The 24592-nt window shown below is 33.2% G+C and overlaps 1 protein-coding gene across 2 annotated transcripts in view; it reads left to right on the top strand.

The window, feature by feature from the left end:
• The window catches only part of CSMD1 (CUB and Sushi multiple domains 1), a 1116713-nt gene that overhangs the window by 823359 nt on the left and 268762 nt on the right, over positions 1–24592 (top strand). For both annotated transcript variants that reach the window (XM_032104597.1, XM_032104596.1), the window contains exon 12: positions 4082–4194. In XM_032104597.1, the coding sequence (XP_031960488.1) occupies positions 4082–4194 (113 nt within the window). The remainder of the gene's footprint in view (positions 1–4081; positions 4195–24592) is intronic.

Raw genomic sequence — 24592 nt, 5'->3', positions numbered from 1 at the left:
ACAATGAGTTCAGTAGTGCCAGGATATTTATAAGCCAGTCATCCTGTGAACATTGGAACTGGCTAAAGGCAGGTCAGTAAATAGGGGACCTTTAAATACTTTATGGAAAGAAGATTGAGGGAGTTGAGATTCACGATATATAAATGATCTGTCCTAGCACAAGCTTTCCAGAATGTCCAGACTCTCATCCATTAGCAATTATCTGCATAACCTCAAAGCTGTAGCACTACAGCTCGAGGGGAGTAGAAGGAATACTGATGTTTAAAAAGGAGAAAAAAAAAGCGTAGACTCTCCATCTCTATTTTTTAGGACAAAATTGGGAAAATAATTAGAAAAAGTATTTTAAGTTCATGAAAGATAGCACTGAGATCATACAAAACCCAATATACTTTGATTATTTCAAATCAATTTTACACATTTCTTTCACAGTCTAGTTGGCATATTGATTAAGGATCTGTTGGGTTTTAATTTATTAAATTATTTCATTTTAGTATTTATGGTAAACTTTAAAAAAAATCTAATCATCAATATCTTAATTAAGTAAAGGGGGATATTCCCATAAATTGTAAGATTTTTTAACAATTGCTTCATCTGTAATCCTTACTTGTTGGAAAATTTAGTAGTCTTCATGGATTATGTGCGCTGAGATGTTTATCTCTGGAAAACAGTAACACAACATACTTAATAGTAATCTAAATATGTTTAGGTTATAAGGTTTTGAAAGCAGTTATTTCTTATTTTTAACAGTTTGGCTAGAACCAGTGACTACCCTTTCAAAACAATTCATTAGTGATCAACATATGTGAAGTTTATCCGTCAGAATGTTTCCTGCAATGTCCTGTTTTCTGTTTTTAAATTCTTGTATATTAAACTAACTCATTGCTTTAGAAAGTCTGCTTTGCCTCCAAATGCTATGATTTATATTTTTCTTGCAGCACTTACATTAAAGCTTAATTTTTTAAGTTACTCCCTTAAACCATGAATCTTTTAACTTTTCCTGTACAGAAAACTGTTAGGTTTTTTTTCCTGGCATACAAAGAAGAAACTATACATTAATGATTCAAACTGAATTGCTTATGTTTTCTATTTCACTACACAGTAAAAGCATCCATGGTAGTAACATGCTTTTTAGTAAACCTTTATCCTTTTCTTCTATTCATGCAAAGCTTGGAAACTTACTGGGGGCTTGGAAAACAACCTACCCTTTCATAACTGGTAAAAACCAGTATTTCTGGTCCTGAAGGCCATTTTTAATAGCTTGGATCTGGCTTCTTGTGGCTAACTAAGCAGAGAGCACACTGTGCCAAAAAAATTGCTTTATCTTACAGTTTCCTTTTCTGATCTGTGACCTGTTCAGAGTAGTGAGAAGCTTAGCTTAAGTTTGCCTCGACATTTTTAAATTCCTTCATGTGGAGGTGAACCTCCATTCATCTTGACATAAAACAAGGTTAGCATCAGCCAATCTGCCTGAATGGCTGGTCTGCAAGTCTCTGTTCTTGAACTTGCAGATGATCTGATCTTAAGATGAGAACAGACTGGGACAAACTCAGAGTCAGCAACAGCATGTGTTGGAAGACAGACCTACATTCCCTAAACATTTGTCTGCCCTATCTGCCATCCTAGTTGAAGGATGTTCTTCTATATATGGAGGTATTCTCAAGGAATAAAATAAAATAAAACAAAACCAACAACAATAACCCAACCAAACCAGCAAACAAAACAAAAAACCCAAACAAAACCAAAGCAAGCAAACAAACAAAAACAAACAAAAAGCCCCCAACAAAGAAAAAACCACCACCACCACAAAAAAAAACGCTCTGCTTTTTATTGATTTCTGCTTTTGGCTTTTTTCATTTTTTGGAGGGTCCTTTTCCTATACCCCTAGATATGAATCTGAGGAAGCAATTGTATTTTGGCTGGTTTATATCTACCATCTATGGATAGAGCACTGGCATTTTGAAGCGAGATGACTCTGCCTATTTGATGAGTTTACCTATTCATTTGCAGCTTTTTATTTGTTTTTTTTTTCAAATTTATTTTTCTTAATTTTTTTTCCCAGCATGCTATAGAGACATTTATATAGATTAAAAGTATTCCATCCTACTCATAAAGACTTAGAATTTCAGGGTTCATCTTATCTGTGTTCAGAAATTATCAGTGTAGGTCTCATACGTTAATCAGATTACTGAGTATAAAGAGACCCATTTAAACAGTTGTTACTCGTAATGCAGTAGGTTTACACATCTGAATAGCCACTGAGAAATTTTTGCAGGAAAAACACAAGTTTCCAGTTGTCTTTCAATGTAATCTTTACATTTCCTTTCTTCATATATGTATTTCTGCAGGCCTCCCCTAAACTACTTTTTTTATGTTACCCATTGTCTAGGGAGGTATCTTCCTTTCCTAAACTACCTATATTATTCATTTAAATGAATGTCACAACTTTATTAACAATCATTATTTTATCAGCAAGAGAATATTCAGTATTCTGACTATACCTAGCATCTCCTTGAACCTGTACAGTTCCTAATTAGTTTGATAAGCTGCTCAGTTTTCATTAAACAGCTAAGGTAAGCAGCTGCTTTATTTTCATTCTTACGCAGGTCAAACTGAACACCCTAGCTACATATCACTGTTTCTTGATTTCCTTACTTATCCAAGCTAAGCACTGTTTGTGTGCCCGCATATGCTGAGCTATAATGGATTTCATTTCTTTCCTCCTTTTCTGCATCTATAGTATCATAATAATCAACTACTTATTAACAGGTCATAACCAGAAATCTTATAGACCATATTAGAGCAAACTCAGTCATTGTAGCAGCAGTTCCAGGTGGACGTTCAGTAGTAATTATTAAGACTATTTGCTCGTGTGGGTTTTGTGTTTTTTAATTTTATTTTCAATATATCAGAGTAAGAACCCAAATTATTGTAGACATGGGATATACAGTTTCTTGTTCGTAACCTTGATGGGAGACAGAGAGAATTCCTGTAACTTCTCTAATGGTTCCTCAGTTTTTACCTTGTTTCTGCTCAGCCTCTCCTTTTATTATGTTTTTGCATTTAAGTTGTAATAGTATAAACATCTGGTTTATTATATTTAAATAATGTTTGTGGAATAATCCATACACTGTTTTCTTGAGAAATTCTGCTTCTGGGACATCCTATCTTGATTTGGCACATTATTAATTTTACTTATCTCATGCCTATTTGTTTCATATCATCAAGGCTGAGGTTTGGAAGAAAGACAGAATTTTTTGGTTTGTACCTGATAACGGTTTAGCTAGTGAGATTCTACAGCTACTTTCTATGGGTGACTTTTCCCACTACTTTTTGTAAAACTGTATAGCTATCACCAGGATCTGTATGGTTGTTCAGGACTAGAACCTGATTATGCACCAGTTTTTCAGTGTTAAGAAGCAACCTTTTTATTAATGGTTCTTTTTGATGCACAACTTTTTGATACCAGAATTACAGATGTATAAGTGATATTACTGAGAAGTGCTTAAGTTTTATGGTGGGATTCACCTGTTTGCCTTATATGTGTTGTATACTGAACTGTACTTATCCATATATAGCTATCACACATTACTGTGTGAGAAATTGTAGTTTCCCTGAAATCTGAGAGGTCATTGTGAGTTATTTGAATGGAGTAGATGTGATTGTAGTAAGTTCTGGACACATAGGCTGTAAGGCATGTAAAGCAATTTCCTTCACTTTTAGAAAGCCTTGCGGAAAAGCAATACTCATCTAAACAGGTGAAAATTAATTAATACATACAGTCACTCACATCTTTTACAGCTTACTTAACTACTTAATGGAAGCTTTAGGTAGGAAGAGCTTTATGAGAAGTGTTTAATCATCGTTGAGTGCAGTCATTCAAAATATTTTTTTCTATTACTTCACATTGTTCTATTTCATATAGAATAGATAATTTTATCAAAAAACAGCTGATCAGAACAGTAGGATGTGAATAGCTTAAAAGGCTGTGTTTTGTGGTAGTGGTGGTAGTAGTAGTAGTAGTAATAGTAGTAGTAGTAATTTATGCCTCTACAAATGACTTTGCCATTTATCCTACATACAGACTCACTGGATCTAGTGTTCCTGATCTTATTGTGAGCATGAGCAACCAGATGTGGCTTCACTTACAATCTGATGACAGCATTGGCTCACCAGGATTCAAAGCTGTTTATCAAGGTACGAGCTAAATTAACTGTTTTAAACTTATGCTGTAACTTACTTCATTATACCCCAACAAATTAATTTCAAATAGACATTTAGTCCTTTCAGAAACTTAGAGTTTCGATACTGTCTCTATTGTCAATTAATGGTTAATGAAGACATGGATTTGCAAATACCTACAAAATAACTAAAAATATTTGCAAGTAAAAATGAAGGTTATTGTTCTAATACTTTTTGCTGGGAGGTCAATAGAAGATACAAATTTCTATCATATTTGAGAGGTCTTAAATTTTACATTATGCTAACCTTTATCATATTGGATACTATTTGAAAACTATTGTTAATATCCTCAGACTTTTTTGGGGTAGTTATAAAACTTGTTTTTGTGCCTCACTGAGAATCTTCACAGATCTAAGTCAACATTAGTATGTAATGAAAACAACAGAACAGATATATTGTATGTGATTGTGGAAATTAAGAGGATGTATAGAATTGTGGAAATTTAACTAAAAAAAATTATCTAAGTTACCCTAGCATCATTTGTGTTGCTTCTGTCTCAAAGTAATGAGAACCCTTGCAACATAAACATCTTTAATCTTTTTGACTGTGTGATGTTCAGTACCTTCTGAAGTTGATTAATTGTATTAAAAAATACCTGATATCTCTTAGTATGCATGCATGTATTGAATTTTTTCCATTTTAATAGGTTGTATAGACCTGCAGCTACAAAGAGGGCCTTTTTATTAACATATGGTATCATTTTCTGTTAATTTCCATGTTAATTAGTTCACCTTAAGGGTAAAGGAACACACTTGATACTATTTTCAATAGTTCCTTATGGGCACATATGATGAAAATGATTAGATAATAATCTTGTCAAAATTAGTTTTGTACAAAAGATGCTGCAAAACTTTGAGACTATTCACTGTTCAGTAACTGAAAGTAACAATTAGAAGAGTGGGAGTGCTCCTTGAACATTTTCCATAAACTGAAGAACCCCGTCTAAGTGTTTCATTTCACTTCTAGTTACCTTACTGTTTCAATACCAAAACAGGCAAAATAATGAGTGAAAAGTTATGGAGATGTTAACCTCAAGTTTAGCAAGCTATACTGTTATTGCACTAAGGACGTTAAGGCTTGCCTGAGCAGGTTTTTAGAAGAAGGGTCTGTGGCTGATGATGTATTGTGAACACTGAAAGGAACATGAAGGAGAAATTCTCCCCATTAGTCAGCCAGAAAACATGGTGTTACTTGTCCACACCAATATTTTTCTACTAGTGGTCTCCCCATTGAAGCAGGTGTAATGATTGCAATGATTAGGGTTATACTTTCATCATTATTTTTCCCTAGCACCATATTTCTTTAGGACTCAGTCAAACTCACTATTGGTTATTCCCACTCAGGGTACTAATTGGAGCATGCTAATTAGATCAACTGTTGTACATTCATAGTTTAAGTTTCTATGTGCATGTATTGCTGGATAATATTTGAGTGTTTTAATTATTATTATCTACTTCTTTTATGAACCATGTTTTGATTTGATTTAATGTGAACTGAAATCAACAAAATAAGGAAGAAGAGAAGAAAGAAGGGGTGATTCTCATGAGGATGGCTGTCACTTCTCATGAGAATCCTCCGTAGTAACACTACTGAGATTTGCAGGTCCCTGGCCGTGAGAATAACCATATGAGAACGAGAAAAATCACGGAGGCTCTTGAAACACTATCACAATTGCCTAACTGTGATGTTACAGAGCTTTGAATTAAAAAGCGGATGCAGGCCTGTAGCCCTTCTATGGCTAAGACATTAAGGAATCTTAAGACATTGTGCCATGCATTAAGCCTGCCTAGCTTAAGTATGTTTTATTGCACCAGTACAGTCACATAATCTTTATCTAAATTAATCTTACTCCTTCTCGTCCCTTCTTTCATGATTTCATCTTTTGTACTTCTGTCATTTCTAGGGTGTTTCTTTAGACAACATATTGTCTTTACAAAATCCATTTGTGAAATACATAAAGTGGAAATAGTGTTTATAAAGTGGAGAGAGAGTGTTGGCACAAGTTATGTATCTGATATTTTACACAGTTTCCTCAAACGAGAATTATGAACTTTACCTTCCTGTACCTCTATGAAAAAGTTCAAAAATTTAAATTATATATATATATCAGATGATTTATTTTTCTGCTCTAATTTCTTTCTGGTAATGTAAATTAATCTGTTTTCATTTCTGTATTTGTCTAATGAAGATATTTTATTTATGGAGTTCAGCCTCTTACTTCTGGGGACTTTCTGAAAACTCCTGAATTATACACTGTGCATTTTGCAACAGCAGTAGCATCTCTTTTATGAAGTATATTGTTATCATTTGACAGTTGGATTTTGGCTTTCAATCTTGTTTTCCAATCAGTTGTGAGTTATTCTGTTTTTTTGGGGTTTTTTTTGTTGTTGTTTTGCAAGTTTATTTCACAATCCTAAAGTGTGAAATGTTTACAAGTTCAAAAGTATAGTAAACATTTTAAGATAAAGGTGAATTATAACTTCTTTCTCTCTTTCATTTCAACATTCTCATTAGTTTTATTAGAATTTTCTCATCTTTTGTTGTTGACTTTTATCCATCTGCACTCTCAATACATTTCCTGCTTTAGGGTAAGTGTGCATCTTAAACCTCTATCCTGTCACAAGATGCCTCAATAAATCTCCTTCCCCTTGTTTAGCAGTCAAAGAACCTGTCTAAAAATAGAATCTCATTTTAATTGTGAGAAGGTTAATAGATTTTGACATGTAACCTCAAGGCCACTGTCTTTGCAATTGCACTTAGCTAAAAAGAAGGCAAACTGCAGGCTTTGATGGTTCATACATGTTCTGTAGAGACAAAGTAAAGGGCATCCCTATTTGAATCTTTTTTCCCAGAAACTCGTGAGTTTTGCTCAGGATTAGAACACGATTCCTCACCCTCTTGGGCAATATTTTACAACTCACCGACTGAATCTTGACTTTGTATCTGAGTAAAATGTTTTTTATGTTTCTGTTTAAATAGTATCACAGTCTATAGAAAATTGTTACTTTAACTGAACTTCTTCTCACTTTAATTATTAAGAGAATGATTTAAATGATGCAATTCACCTATCTTACATTATTAGCCTGTCCACCTAAAAATAGCATGAAATGATGCCTGTAAATGAACTGATATGCATAACAGATTTTGTGTATGGATAGTAAATTTAATCCTATTTATGATTTGCCCAAGGGATTAGGAGAGGGGCAGTTCTTCCCAAGTTCTGCCTCTTCTTTTGCTCACCATCAGAAACATTATAAGAAACATGTCAGAAAGCTGTAGGGTTCTCTATATTCTCACTATTCAAAATTTTGTAATCTGCCCTATTAATCAGATTTCTCAGACTCCAAAAGTTGGATCAACAAGAAAGATTTCAGACATAGGTCCTGTAGAGATAGTTCCTGGAGAGTTTTGAATACAGAGGAATAGCACTGTACCTGTATCACTGTATGCAATGGAAGGTGACTTATGGAAACACAGATGGTAAAACAAGTGTTGTCAGTTTGTCAGCTCCAGGAAACTGATAAACAGCTACCGTGTTAGAAAATGCAAGACGTGTCTTGATATTTTTCTGTCAGTCATACTCAGTGTCATGCATTATAAAGGCAAAAATAATTTAGGCATTACCTATATGTAAGTACATTATTAATAAGTAAAATGCAAGACACTACAGGCAACCTTAACTTTGATGATAAACAATGTTAGAACCACATTATTATTGCTAAAATAGAATGCTGTTAACCCATACTAAAAAAAAAAAAAAATAAAAAAGCTGAAGAATGATCTGAACCTACCATTATTTTTTTCAAAAAAACCCTTCTTTATAGACTGTATTTGAAAGTCCTTAATTTTCTGTTATAGATCCCAGATATTGTAACAGAATGGTTTACTACATTTCAAAAAGAATCCTCTGAAAGCATCTTTTCTGTGAAAAGGACAGAAATGTAAATTGTTCTGTCCTTGAAGAATAAGAATTATTGTAACACTACACCTAAGTGTATCAAAGGATCTATTCTGAAATCCTCTCCAGTTATTATCTATGCCAATTTTCCTTACTGAAGCCAAGATGACCAGGTTTCACTCCACAGGTCTTCATAAATTAAACAAAATCACATTATGTATTTCAGAGCTGATACTTCACGATAAAACCCACTAACATTTCTCAGTGTGCATACACCACTATAAAGTGATGCTTTAAAAATAAAATTTTCAACAAAAGAAGTGAAAAGGAAACATTTAGAGAAAAAAACCCACAGTATTTAGGCTGTTGTTAAGACAGCTTTCAGACCACTTTGAGGTCATAGGATGGTCTGGTAACACCAACAAAGTATGTTGATATGATAAGACTATACTTTTACAAGCATGCTTTTTTTGCAGTTTGACACTGGTTATGGGCTAAAGCAAGGAGTTTTTTACATACAATAGCTAAAGAATTTGTAATTAAAGTATTTATTTATTCATGCACTTATTTTTCAAGTTAGTTTTCTTCTTGAGCTGCATTTCTATTTTGTTTTGACCACAAGTGAAGACCACTCATGCCCAAACTTGTCCAGCACATCTGATCTGATGTAGTATTTAGGCAGCTTTGAATCAACAGGAAGATTTGGTGTATGCCACTTCTTAATATCGATTCAAGCATGCATTTACCTGTTAAGTGGATAAGTTAGGCACAGTCATTGCCATGCATATCCAGGTCAGGATAATGCAACGTGTTACTATGACAGTAGGCCTTGTAGAAGTATCAGTGATGTTAGGTTGCAATTGCAGCCAAAAAAACGATTTTCAAGGTGAATAATGTGTCTGAGTTTGGCTTATTCCACTCATTTTATGGATGTGTCGCATCTAAAAATAGGTGCTTTATGGCTCTCAGGATCCAAGGTGGATTGTGCAGCCAGCTGATCATGCAGCCAGCTGATCATTAGGCTGCTTCCATGCTTGTGGTCCTATTGGCTGTACCGCACAACGTAAAAGCATATGACAGGCAGCTTGAAGTTTTAGGTGTGAATGTTTTATAATTTTATTATGCTTGAGATTTTTCTTCCATTCAACCCTGTAAACCTGTCAGTCTGATAAAAATATTTAATCTTTTGACTTCCATAATTCTTGATAACCAGTATAACAACATCTGGTTTATAGCCTGTTTAGAGCTAATTTTTTATTCCTGCCTTTACATGGTTATATAAAGTAATTAAGTTATTTCCCTAGCCTATCCTTTAGTTCATAACAGTGTTATAAAATAAATCTGGTGACTTAGTGATATAATTCTAGCATTTTGTGTGATTTGAAGTTATTAAGAATTCTTGGAGACATCAGGAAGTATATCAGCTCCTGCAAGCAGCTGAAAATATCAGGCTTACAACCTTTATTTGTATTGATGCTCAACTGAGCAGTTAAGCTTTAAGCTCTTCATTATGATTGTTTGGAAAGAGATTCTTCTTTCCTATTGAGACAAGTAGAAAAATACTTTCAAAAACATATTTCAGTTGCTCAGATAAATGTCAGTTGTCTTTTTGCATACAGCTACAGGACTTAGTAAACCTTAAATCAGTGCAGTTTTTTACAAAAACATAACTACCTTATAAATGTTATTACACTACTAATATTGATATAAAATTCTGTTAGTGCTTGGAGGTTTAACAAAACCTGTGCTGAAAGAAATAAATGGAGTTAAGCCTTTCTAGCACTCTCACAATTTGACAAGCACACAGGGAAATCATTATATACAGTGTAAAGCTTGGAAAGAAAACAGATATAAGTCATTCAGTGAAAACTTTGAGTTTCCTTTGCTTTAAGCTTTTCCCTCTTTCATGTATTTCATGTATATTAAGATTTTTTTGTGTATTATGTTCATATGTATTCAGAATATTATTCAAGTGTGTGCTTGAATAAAACATTTCATGTTTTATGTGAATATTTTTATTTATTAAAGCTACTTGGTTCTGTAGAGTTCCATCCTAATATTGTATCAATTAATCTGTTTGTAGTGCTATACAGGGCAGGTTAGTTTTTTGAATGGGCAATTGAAATTTCTGCCACAATGTATTATCAGTCATTTTCAGAAGCTTTCCTATATTTTTGTCTGACCATTTTAGAGTATATTGTTCAGATAAGCCTAGAGCAGGAATTCCTCAGTTTCAGCATCCTTGAATTTTCTTTCGAGAAATAAGTAGTACCACTAGTAGGTTACTAATAGAATGAAAAGAGGCACACTAAGTTACTGAAAATTAATGCAGCAGTTTCAAAGAAATTTTTAAAAGTAGAGAATGTCTTTGCCTAAGTTATGTATAATGTTTGGGGTGGCAGACAGAACCCACTTTTCATCTAGAAAATACACATGAGGTTGAGAAACATAATATAATGGTGATATGCTTTAACTCGTTGAGTGTCTTGCATATTTATATATTATCAGGCCATAGTTGATAAGACCAAATTTCCTTCTGTGCCACAGTCCTTTATTAAACAATCGCAAACAGAGGCTTAGTGAAGACAATAAAAAGGAGTAAGTGTGCAACACCCCGTAACGCTTCTTCTCCCTCCTAAATCAACAAAATAACAAAACCAAAATGACCAGATTAAGTACAAATTTTTTAAGCAAGTGATTTGTTTTCCTTTTTAATTTTTGTATTAATTGTGTAACTCTCTTCCTAATGTCCTATTTTAATTAGAGTACTTTTCAGATGTTGATATAATTATGCTCATATGCTCCACAGAAACACAATCAATGTCTGGTACTCATCTCAATCAGCTTAGAGATTAGCATATATTTGTTCAGTTATGCTGTTTAGCAATGTATTAGCCACTTTTGCTATACCTTTAATGCAATGCATTCTATTGTGCCAATCACAGACATTGTCAGTATGCTGGATAAGAACGTGCATGTTAGAAATAGTGTGGTTTACAGACCAGGCATCAGTGTACATTTTTAGTTTTCTGATTGCATCAAGGAATATCTTTATTAATGTGTCCATTACTTAAACTTCAGAATTTGCAAAGTAAAAAACCCCAAAACTCTTAGAACTTCCCACATTTACAATTTGATTAGGTACAGCCAGTATACAGCAGGTGTATCCTTTCTTAGTTATATGACATGACTGGAGCTGGGAAGCTGCTGTCTCCCTTCCCCTCCAGACTGCAGCTGTGTCTGAATGATGACACAAACATGCATTCATATCTTTTCAGCGATTGATTTAACAGGTTAAGTTTAAACCCTTTTTTTGCCTCTCTTCATGAAATTATTAAACATTGGAACAGTAACATGTTGTCCCTGAATAAGAGAGAATTATTATGTTTTAACTCTGCCAGTGAAGATCATTCTGCTAGTCAAACTTATTTGGAAAGTAGTTTCATATCATAATTAAACACATTCCGTGTAGAAAACAGCTAAATATTTTTATTGATTTAATTTTTTATACCTTTTTATCCATGTTCATTGTTCAGTACGTTTGACCTTAACATAAATGTTATTTCCAGATTACTATTAAAATTTTAATTAAGATTTACCATGGCTTTTAAAAAACATTATTAACAATTGATGCTTTTTCTCTAAGGCTAGGAATAAATTGTAAAAATAAAACTGGCATTTTAAAATAAGATTCTAGTAACATATATGTGAGAATTAACTGTAAGTAATTGATCTTTTGAGTTTTTTTGTTTATTTTTTACTTTTGACAGGTCTTTTTTTGTACTTTTTTCTTTCTGCGGAAAACAATCAAGAAATGGAACTGAACAGTTTAATCTAAATGTTTGAAACATAAATCCTAGTCTTTGCCTCTTAGCAGATAGAGCTTGGTTTGAAATTTTGGTACAACTTAATAATTTTGGATAAACAGAAATAAGTTTTTAAGAGTTAAAATTTTCTCCAATTCTTTTAATATAGAAAACACCACGGTGTACACACCATGAACTTAGCTGTCCACTGACAGCTACCTAAGAATAAAGTGCTTTCACTGTTTAGGACAAAATAATTTTATTTTAATAATTTGCTTTATTTAATTCATTAAGTGGTGGCATACTCAGAATTTCCTGAGATTGTTTGGAATTCTTAAGCATTCATTTGTAAAGTTTCTCTAAATGAAGGTCAGACAAAAAGATGCATCATAGCTAGACAGCAACAGAGAAAAAGTTATGGGGCTTTTTTCTATTGAATAAGAATACTTCTTATTAAATATTTTATTTTTATGCCAGTTTTCTCTATTTTTTTGCTACAAGGTTCAAACCATGAGAACTATATTGCTCGTTAGTCTTGAAGCCCTTGAATGCATGACATTCACTCTGTGGTTTTAAAAATCAAACACTTGATTTTAAATGAGCAATAAATCAGCTGTTTGTGTTGTCTCACCAGTGGTGACACTTACTTTAAGCTTTATTTCCTTGCCTATGTTACTTTAAGTAGCAAACCTTTTTCCAACAGTAATGAAAGGATTGATTAAATGATATAATAACTGACACATATTGGACTGAATTGATAGAGTCATAGAAACATTTAGGTTGAAAATGACACTTAAGATCGAGTCCAATTGTTAACCTAACACTTCCAAGTCCAAAAATTCAAATATGGATTTTTTTTTAAGTATTATCTAGCAAAGAAATGTGTGAATGATCTATGAGAAGTGATGCTATCCCTGAAGTCAATAAACTTTAAAGATAGCATTGTTTTAATAATCTTGATAAATATTTAATTTGCTTCTCTAAGGCAAAATGCAATATTATTCTAATTTTTTCTTAAAGCAAATATTTGTCTGGAACCTAAAAGAAAAATAATTTTTGAGTCAGACTTTGACTCTCACAGGATTTTCTGTGTAGGTATATGCATGATGTCAGCATACTAATAGTTCTTTTTGCGATACAACACTGGGTAACTTGATAAAACAATACTAAATGTATATTCTTATTGCAAGCTGAAGAAAAAGGTAAAGTGACCCTAAGACACTGTACACAAAATCCTGCTTCCAGTTAAAACTTTTTAGTAGCCATTTAAAAAATACGTATATATGCATTTATAGATCTATAAAGTGTATTTCACATATTAATATAATTTCAATGAAACTGAATAATCTCTCACCTCAAAATTTACCCAAAATTTTTCATATTGTGATTTTCTTGTATGCGTATTAGAATATATTGCATACCACAAAATTAATTCAGTATGTTTTGCATAAACTTTTAAAATACTATATCTTATATTTAGTATTATTATACATAAAGACCATGTTCTGATTTTTAAGATATACCCAGCTATAAAAGCTGGTGTTCTTTTGATGAAAACCAGTGATAAAACCCTGGAAATAGGAGTTACATTTATTTTTTGAAAATGTCTGTTACATCTGCAAGCAGATACTCATAAATGTTAAAATTAACAGGGTGCAATAAATTCGAAGTACAGATTTAGGTGAGTAATCTACCTTAAATCCCTACGTAAGCTCTCTCCTTCAGTGACATTTTGACCCTCCATAACTGCAACTTAATCTTCTTTGAAAGAAGAATACAAATCCTCAGAGGAGGATTAAATAGCAGTGATCTGAGGACAATGGTACACCTGAGCGAGTACTTTTGCATGTCCTTCAGTGTGGCTTTAATGTCCTCAGTTGTCTTCTTTTCCTAGTTAGGGAGAAGTGTGCGTATGTACATTTGTGTTGTGGTTAAGCCCAGCAGGGGCAGGGAAGAGGAGAGATTCTCCACATTTCCTTTGAGTGGCCAGACGTGGTGGGACAGTCTTCCTATGGCCAATATGCAAACCCCTATGGGTTAGGGGAGAGGGAACAGGGATGCTCTTCATAGGCAGACCAGGATATACACAGGTGTCTGCCCAGTGCTTCATCATCAGAGCGCCGGTGTATGGCATCAGTGTGCTCCATACAAACCTGCACTGGATTTCATCCAAATCCTTGGAGTCCTGATTATTGTCCAAGCCACTGTAGATCACCTCCACCACTGCTAATTTCTATTATAGTGTGTAAATTTGTTTAATAAAATGGGTGTTTTAGAAATGCTGTACTGGAATGCTGCACAACCCACTTCATGATATTTTTATTTAGTAGATGCTTTTTAGCTGTTACTGAGATTTTTAAAAGATCTGGAATTTCTTGTTCATATGCATTTTTTCATCTTTTTAAGCTAGGCTAGATTCTTATTATCATCTCATTAAAGTAAATTGCAGTTTTTAGGATTTTGGTGCCTGTTGATATGCTTTTATTTTAGTAACTAAAACCATGAAAAGACAAAAGATGGTCAGGTCTGGGTCATTAAACAGTTTCTGCATCATTTATGCCTTCATTATAGAATTTACTGAATTTCTTAAGTGTCACTGTTGATTACTAAATCACATGATTTTAAATGGAAATATTTGAATTTGGTAGTTAGTCGTAAAGAAAGATCTGTGGGAAATATTGAGCAACAGTTGAAGATTTTAATTCTGACACGCAGATGTCTATTAGTGAGATCCTCTGTAAAGAACATTTATTTCACTAAAGAGTTCTTCAAAGTTTTTCAGTACTTTTTATCTTTCCCAAGTCCTTTCAAAAGCTGTATGATTTATCCATTCAGCTCATAAACAGACATAAATTTCACACTTTGACTGAAATTGATGTGACATGCTAACACCTCCACTTGTTGCGAAGTCAGCATATCCTCCAGAGCAGCCTTTGTATATTGCTCTCTCATTTTATTAGCAATCTTGATTAAAGGGGGTTATTGTTATTCAGATGAAATAATGGCTTATTTTTATGTTGCTGTGAAATTTGAGAAAACAATACTTCCTACTCTAAAACATTATCAAGAGCAAATTTCAGACTTTGTGCATTTGATTTCTTTGTTGTATATATGGTAGCATATAAAAATGAAATCCATTCAGACTGTCTATTATATGAGAGAATTACTGAATTAGGTTAACAAAAAGCTACAACAATATCTTACTTGGTATTGTGTGTGCTTGCACACTCTGTTTGCATCTAAACACTTCTGAAAACTCAATTCTAATCATGAAGAACTAAGAGCATTTACTAGAAAATGGATCTTCTAAAATATGGAGTCGGTGTTCTCAGAAAATAGCTTATATAACATTGTACAGTGGAGGTTTCTAAGTGCAAAAAGTAATGAACTACATTAAATGGGTATATGTGCGGATGAAGCTGAGTACAATGTGCTGACTGTCAGTGAAAAACAGTTTGCTCAACTGCCTTGTACCTTCACCTGTCCTCTGACCTTTCCAGGCCAGCATAGCCATGGCCAGACCTCTCTTCTCTAGGACATTATGCACCCTTTATGGAATGATTTTAAAAGAGCATTTTCTTTACAATTCACTCGCAGGCTTGGCATCAGTAGTATTTCCAAAGGGTCTTTATTTTTCCTTTCAGTGTCCAAAGAATAGCTTGGTACTTGAGGAACTTTTAGAAAGCAGTGTAGTATGTACTTTAAAACAAAACCATCACAAGTAGAACAACAAAGAAAGCAGTGAATGTTTTGTAGATATTCTAACAGTATCAGATGTAATACAAAAAATAAATGGAGCGTGAGTCCTTCTAAATACATATGTAAACTGTTCTCAGTCTGTATCTCTAGGTACGCGTGTTGATGTGTTTTTCCACTCTTTTTAAAGAAGAAAAAAGTTAGGACCATTTCTCTCAGGTCGTGAGAAACTGGGTTTGTTTCAAAGCTAGAGAGTGGTATTGGCATGTGTGCACTTGCATGGCCTTCCTTGCAGAACTGACTTTAAATATCTTAAAAAATATATATAAAAACAGAAGATGCAAACCTTTTGGATATTTCCTATGATCTACAGTACTCACCATATTTCTATCTATCTGTCTTTGATAATTCCAGGGTCCTAACAATTGTTTCCACTTCTAGTTTTCTAACGTTTGTATGACCTCTGAAACAGTGAAATGTTTTTGTACAGCCACCTTTATAAAGAACATGATAAAAAACCTTGTGTCTGTTAATTCTTCTATTGTGTTGTATTAGCATGCTGTAGAACAGGTTACTGAGTTTTGGTGAGTATAATTTCTCAAGCTTATTCAGCTTGCAACTGAACTTTGTTGGACTATGTTTCCAAATGTTATCATATTGAGTTTGGTTCAAAATGTCATCAGCTGCTTGGAACCATGACCAGAGGTTCCTCCCGTGCTATTTTGGTAAAAATAATATGCAGAGAAAAGAGAGGGAATTTTAACAGATTTTAGCAAGAATTGGATGTCAAAAAACCCATTCAATTCTTATTTTTTTCTTAATTTCCACTCATTCAAATAATTTAATTTTTTAATTTCCACTCACAATATACTCAAGAAAAGTGGGTGCAACCTACTTATTGGGATTGTCTTTTATTCTGCCAAGATTGAAAGTATATAAAGTAATCTGACTATACCTCATCTGTTTGCTTCTCTACAGTATAGACTTTTGGATGTGCTTTCACCAGAACACGTACCTGATAGGACCAACATAAATATAAATTTACATTTTTTCCCCTTTGTGCTATTTGGAAAAAAAAAAAAACCAAACAAACACCGAAACAGCAAACCAAAACAACACTGTACTTTTCAAACACTTATTAATTTTTTTTTTTTAGATGAACAGATTTTAATTGTATCCTGGTGACTCTATGAAAGTCATAGCTAAGCTTTATTATATAGTAAAAGACACAGGATTTCCATGTAGCAGTTTGCTGGGATTTTAGGTATGTGCAGTTAACCTCTACAGACAAACAATATTCAGAGAGAGACTTTTTTTCACCAAAACAACCAACACAGTTAATTCCCCATCATAACACAACCTGTCCTCCTTCCTTTTTTCTTCTGGGTGTGAAAATTGAAAACCAAGATGTTGAATGGAATTTTAAGACGAAGAAGTCTGTCTATCTATGCAGTCAAATAGATAATGCTCATGAAGACTCTCCTACATGGCTCTGTGAAATTTCAGTTTTTCAATTGCTCTCACTGAAAAAAGCAAATAAATTTTGTTTGTTTGTTTGCTTTCTTGTCTGTATACTATGCCTACAAAATATTTACATGTACATATAGGTATGTACTGTTTCGGTATATTTATATGGAATAGCTTCCAGACTGAATCTTAAGCTGTGAGACTTCCTTTACTTCTCTGCAGAGCAGTTTTGTGTTAGGTTATGTTTCTCAGAAAGTGTGTTTTAATAGGGAAGAAGAAACTCCTGTTGTTAAGCCCTGGCCATGTCGGCATCTTTGGAAAGAGAAGGAAAGTTTTTCTTCCTTAATCCCACCCCAGAACTCTCGGTTGACCAAGGGGACAGGAGCCAACAAGGATGGAGGCACAGCAAAAAAATTGAAACATACAAGATATAGATAAGAACAACAGGAACTTCTTTCTAGATGGAAAGAGTGCCCATGAAATAAAGCCTCAAAGTTAATCAAAGAGAGAAACTTTGAGACCTCGGGGAAATTGTGCATTGCCAAAAAAGGTTAAAAGTTGCTGGACTGAGTCCAGTGCTGGAGGGCAGGATTTGTCCTGCAAGGGCAGAATATAGGAGCATAAGGCCTAAAGATGTTTTCTCTTTTTCTTTTTTTTTTTCCTTCAGAAGAATATTTTTGGAGTAATACTTCATCTTTCTTGCTTCTTTACTGGAATATAATAAAGTACAATTATTTGGATGTCCACACTGTATTAATATTGGTACGTTTGGTTGCTTCCAAAGCTAACATTTTTCATTTGAGCAATTACTGTTTCTACAACCTTCATTAGAAATGTACTGAGTTAAAGCTCCAGCAAATCCATACATGATTTCAATCTTTCATTTTGTTTTATGAAACTGTACTTATCACTCTTGGTCTTTAGGGCGGAGGCACACTCGCTATAAGGTGCAGAAGTGGATATTCAGGGAAAATAAGGTCCTCCCATCTAACATTAATTTTGTTTTACAAATAATAAAATAGGCTCAAGATTTTGGTGAGGGTTTATTTTAAGAGTATGAGAAAAAGCAGTGCTTATGTGGGTACATAAGTTTGAGAAGAAATGCACACTTATGTCATGTTAAAGCATCTTCAAAATAGTATGGCAGTATTGTTTACCTATTTGTCTGTAATATTTGTGTAACAAACTGTTAGGATAGGGCTAAAAAAGAGTATAGATTAAGCTAATTGAAGCAGTTCTATTGTCTGATGATAATTCTTTATTGCTATTTATGCTTCAAAATACTATAAATATCTAATTGCAATCCATTTAATGTGTGCTAAATTAATTTTCTATGATGCCAATTCTTAATTAGGATGCCATGTGTGACTAATTTAAATGGTTGAAAGAAGCCCAAATATATTGTGTTATCTGAGTTTATAATCTGAAAAACGTATTGTTTGTATGACATGGCAAATTTTCCATAAAACCACGTTAACTACTGGTAATTATATTTTTGTCTTTCAACCATTTAGAAATAGTGTCTTATGTTCGCTGTTCCATTATTTTGCTTAGGGTCAGTGTTGGCTTTACAATCCTTTTACAAATGATTTGCTAGTAGTAGCTCATTGATTTTCTTTCCAAACAACCACCATGTCTTTCTTGTCAGGACTTAAGATAATTTTAGGTAAAGATGTTTAAGGATATGCCATTGTAAAGGAAGATAAAGCATATAATTTTCCCAGTTTGAGGGGGCAAAATAGATACACAGGTATTTGTTTAATTCCTTGGTTCCTCTTCTCTCCAGTTTTTGGGACAGTTAATACATGTGACCTTGCTCAGTCATGTGGGACCTCCCTCGTTCTCCATAAGTACTTGAAGATAATTGGTAATAGTTCATTGACTGCTTCATTTTAAATACTGAATTTGATTAGCCCCTGTTCACTTGAATATGTCTACATTATCTAAAAGGTCCTTAAGCTGTTCTCTTCCTATTCTGCCCTTCTTTTAATTTTATTTAAACATTTTTTATCTAGATAAGAGGTTTTTTTCTCAAAAAGTGGAAGTGTTCTTCATCCTTCTTTCCTGCTAGCTATTTTTCTTTCTCTTAATTTTAATGACAATTTAATTCTACAAGTTTTGTTACTGCCTTCTGCCTCATTCCATAGTTCACCTTTTCACAATATTCACTCTTATGTTATTCTGATAATTTCTGAGGCAGCTGCACTTCCTTTTTCCTGTACTTCCTATTTTCCATAACATTCTAAGTTGCTTTCCACAGGATAACTTTGTGCTTACTTTTGTTCAGGGCACTGCTCAGCCCTTTGTATTGACAGGCACTTCTCTTTTTGGTAGTAAAGCAAGATGAACACTATAATTTGAACAATATCATGTTTCTTATCACAAAACATTGGAATAAAAATCTACAGTGAGACCAAAAGCATATTGATTCTTGACAATAATAGGTGTTTAGGGAAGTAATGGTGAATTATACAGTGATAGATCAAGAAAGAGAGTATTTTCTCTGTTTCCAGTGATGCATACCTCAAGTCCTTTTTTGTCTCTCAATAAGATTTTCTTCCATGTATTTGTCCAATAACTTTTTGAACACATGTATTTCACACACCCCCACCCAGAAAAAGGGATTTTCACTCTATTTAATTGGTCCTCACTTCCTCAGTAACTTTGATCTTTTGTTTTCCTCCTCTAGTTCTAATGTTGCCTTTTTTAAATGAAAGAGCAGAACTACATGTAAAATTCAACATGGAAATAAAATTTTTGAAGGTTTTTGTGTGAGGTCAGAGTACTATTCTCTGTTTTGTTCACTGTTCCTTTTCCAGTAGTTCTTACCATTTTCAATAGCTTACAGTTTCACAGAATTATTGTTAGTGTGCCAGAGCTTCTGTTCCTGAGTCCAATCTGTCAAATCAGAACCTATCATTGTGCCTGCAAACTCACAATAATGGGGTTTTTTTTCCAGATTTATTTTTCTACAAATATTGATAATGAATTTCACATGCTATATCATTACATGGTTAGTAGGTGTCACACATTTTTTGCAACAAGTAACAAAAAGATTCTTCCTCATTGCTGTTCAGATTTGATCTGCATTTACCCCTGGACATGTAAAATTGATTGTAAACAAACCAATATTTTTTTTTCTGCATTTTGTGATAACATATTTAAGTACACAGTAAATATTAAACTTAAAGAAGTTTAATATTGTAAAGGTTTTTTTCTGCTTTATTGTTTTATTGCTTTCAAGGATTTTTTTATTATAAGAGACAATGCAATATGATGTTATTACTGCCAGTAAGCCACCCATATGCAACAGTAGTGAACTGTTAGCTTAAATTGACTTCCTAGAAAAGTTGTTGTTTTTTCATTGATCTGATTCTAAGGTCATGTTCATATTTTTTATAATATTGATACAGAATGCAATAAGGTGGATGCAGCAAAAATTAATCTACTGGATATGATCTGTGGTCTTTTTTGATAACAGCAAGGACAAAACATTTCAGAGAAAATGTGAGAGTCTCTTAGAATGCTGCTGGGAACTATATGATCTGTGAAGGAGGCCTTCTATTTTTATACTTGGAGACTGATAATAAATTGCACTGTTAAATTTCTTTGAAGAAATTTACTGGAATAATGATAAAATCGTGATCATCTATAAAATTATCATGTAAGGCCATCCTCTTTTTAGCGGTAGGCCAACCTCATTTTAGATTTAATAGCCACTTTTAGAGTCGAATTATGTGCTATATGAAATATTTTTTCTATTAGTTTTGATTTACCATTTTCTTTTTCAGTAGTTGTTCCTATGTTCCATTGCAGGAATCATGTACATAATATCAATCCTTTATTTATGTCCTCTTCTGCAATCCTGAGCATCTCTCTAGCCCTTCTCTTTGTATAAGGTTTTGTTTGTATGAGTTTCTCCTTTGTGTTTTTAAACTGCATTAGGTATTATGTTTGTTAACACAGAGAGGCATGAGGAATAAGAGGAAAAAAAAAAATCATCAGTTTTCTTGTATATGAAACATGAATTTCTGTGACCTCTCAGAGTTTAGATGTTAAACTCTCTTTTTTTTTTTTTTTTTTTTTTTGGGTGAATATATGCATGTGTCAGTTCACAGCTTCCCTTAATCTATCTTGATAATAGCTAAAATGATAATTATGAAATATTGTCAAATAATTAGTTTAGGTTTTAGAGCTATTGACTTCAACTTTCTGATAGAAACCTGAAGTTTATTTTATATCTCTTATTTGAAACAATTGATTTTTGCTCAACTCACATGCTTTTAAAACATATTTAGTTTAAATTGTATTTATACATCTGAGTTATTAATGTGTGAGATTATTATTTATACTCTTTAGCTTGTATCCAGATGCAGATTTAATGATTAATGATTCACTAATCATTTAAGCTAGAATATTGGATAGTGTGAATGAAAACACAACAACAGTAAGAATTTAATTTAAACTGTGTATTTGTAAACTAGTAACAAGTGGAAAGAAAAGAAATTACTCCTACCATGAGTAAGTTTAAGAGTGCAAAATCTTCTACTGTATGAATTATTTTATTATACATTTCAGATACCTGAGTCAAAGACTTTACATCAAAGAAGATTTGAATTGCAATGTGACACCTTTCAAATAGCAGTAATAATACATATTTAAATACTTAATATCACTTTTGAATTTCCATATTTCTTCATTTGAAAGAAAACAGAGCAACAGAAATGTCTTTCAATTAAACTCGGAGAGATATGATCTTAAGAGTCAGAAATCTAATCTTTTCATTCTTCTAACATTAAAGAAAGAATATTCCCTGAAACTGAGTAAATAGTTCTAGTTTACAAACAGGATGAAAAGGCTCTTTCCCCAGGCTATTGAAAGAGGTTACATGAAAGCCAAGAACAATTGCATAAGATCAATATTAATATTTTGGTATTTAAACATCAGAGAAAGCTGACGTTTTAATTTAAGCTTGAGAGTTTATGTGCAAACATCATGAAATTCACACAGCTCTAAGAACTCAGATCAAAAGAAGGCCAACATTGAATGAGTACACAGAATAATCCTAAAAGAACAGAGCTTTAATTGCCATGCTAAATAGGTTAGCATAGATCTTATTTTCATGTTTGTTATTTTAAGAACATTTTCTATCCCATAGGACTTTTCTAAGAGCTCAACATAACTTCAACCGAATTGGTCTGAAATGTTCTCTTTTTTAGCAAACTGATACAGAGCATCTTTGCAATTTATGAAACAGAATAATCGATGCATGTGTTGGAGCAATACGCACAATGCATCACGGCTGCATTCAGACATTTAAAAAAACTGTTCATTGACCAAATCAAAGAAGTGCAAGTCAAACAGGTACTGGAAAGGAAAATGAAGTAAAAACCTGTGCAAAATCCCAGAGGAGAGAAAATATTGGGAATCATTATATGCCTACTATTCTAGATCTAGTTATAAAGAAAGAGTATTCTGTATGTGTAAATACAAAACCATTAATTTTGCCTTCTCTGTCTTCCCTAAGTTTTGGGATGTAAATATATGTAATGGAAACGTAGCTTTTGATTAAAGTGAGTCACAGAATCATTTAAGATCATTAATCCATCCATTAATCCAGTATTGCGAAGTCCACCACTAAATGATGTCCCTCAGTGCCACATCTACATATTTTTTAAATATTCAGCCACTTCCCTGAGCAGCCTGGTCCAATGCTTGACAACTCTTTCTGTGAAGACCTTAGAGCATCTTCCAGTACCTAAAGGGAGCCTTCAAGAGAGCTGCAGAGGGACTTTTTTCAACAGCATCTAGTGATAGGACAAGGGGGTGTGGCTTTAAGCTGAAGAGCTTTATATTTCCTCTTTTAGGAAGAAATTCTTTACTGTGAGGGTGATGAGGCACTGGAACAGGTTGCCCGGAGAAGTTGTGGATACCTCATCCCTGGGAGTATTCAAGGCCAGGCCAGATTTGAGGAACATGGGCCTAGTGGAATGTATTCCTGTCCATGACAAAGGGGTTAGAACTAAAAGACCTTTAAGGCCCCTTCAAACCCAAATTCTGTGATCCTATGATAATTATATGAATTACAGTGAGTGTTTTCTGTCAGCCTGAATAACTTTTGACTAGAGTAGATTCCTGTTAGGGATACATATAGTATTCAGTTAAAGGTTTGTGATGATATAGATTCCTAGACCTGGATGGAATTTTTCAATCTTTTTATTGTCAAAATGCGAATAAGACATCCTCAGAAGTATTTTATAAATCTGTCATGTTTGCTGGATTGTTTTTATGTTGAACAAACAAGCACAGACCCTGAAGGTTTAAATAGAAATAGAGTTAATACAATTAGTTTTGACATTTTTTATGAGTTATTTGGCTTTTCAATATAATTTGATTCAAAAATTCCTTCTATTGTGTTTGAGAGAACCTGAAATTTATCATTAAATTGGTTATGAGACAGATTTTATTAAAACTTTATTTTTCCAAAGAATAAAGTATTTTTAAAAATGTTTGATCTGAAATTAGTGTTTATATTTTTAATATGTATAATTTTTTTGTGCATGCAAATAAGATATTTACAAATCCAAATTATATATCACCCCAAGAAAACTGGGCATTCTTGGATGAAGGGTGATATATTAAGCATAACAAAGTATTTGATTTGTCTCCTAAGTTTACATCGCATTCTTGCCTTCCTCACTAAGAGCTTGGATCTGAAAGCGTACCGTACTAGTTTCCTGAAAAAAAAAAAAAAAAAAAAAAAGGGAATTCTTAACCCACCAGAAACCTTAACTCATGGTAATTTCTGTTAAAAAGTTTTAGTTCACTGATCCATAGCCCTTTCCCATGGCTTGGATGCATAGCCTGAGAGTTAAAAAGTATCGTGATCTGTCTTCTATTTCAGTAAATTTATTACTTTGACATTTTTTTTTTACTTCCTCTGTAGACTATGGAAAGAAACACCTGTTGCTGTCTTTTAAGGGATGAATCTTAAGCAATGCTTTTGCAAATCCCTGCAGAGAGTTTGGCTTCTGATGCTCCTGCCTAAGACAGAATTGCCCTGATTTTTGAGACAGAAAAGGTTTTTTGACAAAGAGTATGTAGCACATAAACATTTGGCAAAGAGTTTATGATCATTCTCACATGCTGGATTAGATATAGCTCTGCTGTCAGTGAGGGAGATGAATTTCTAAAATGTGATTAAAATGTATATTCTGATTTTCTGTAGCTCCCCATATTTTCATGTAGTATGTAAAGATGTGCATAGCTGAAAACACCCAGGTTTTCAGTGCTATTCTGTGAAAGTAGGAACAGGCAAGTGAAGCTACATTAAAGCATTCATATATGTAATTTTAAATCCTTATTTATAAATATTATTTATAAAATTGTTCCCCCAATATTTTATTGTGTTTATGTACTGGACATTTTGGAAAATGGTTTTTAATTTATACATTCTAACTTTCTGTTAAGACAAATTATTTAAATA

This window comes from Corvus moneduloides, chromosome 3 (assembly GCF_009650955.1).
Source record: "Corvus moneduloides isolate bCorMon1 chromosome 3, bCorMon1.pri, whole genome shotgun sequence".
Classification (NCBI taxonomy): Eukaryota; Metazoa; Chordata; class Aves; order Passeriformes; family Corvidae; genus Corvus; species Corvus moneduloides.
This window is presented reverse-complemented; position numbering and strand designations above follow the sequence as displayed.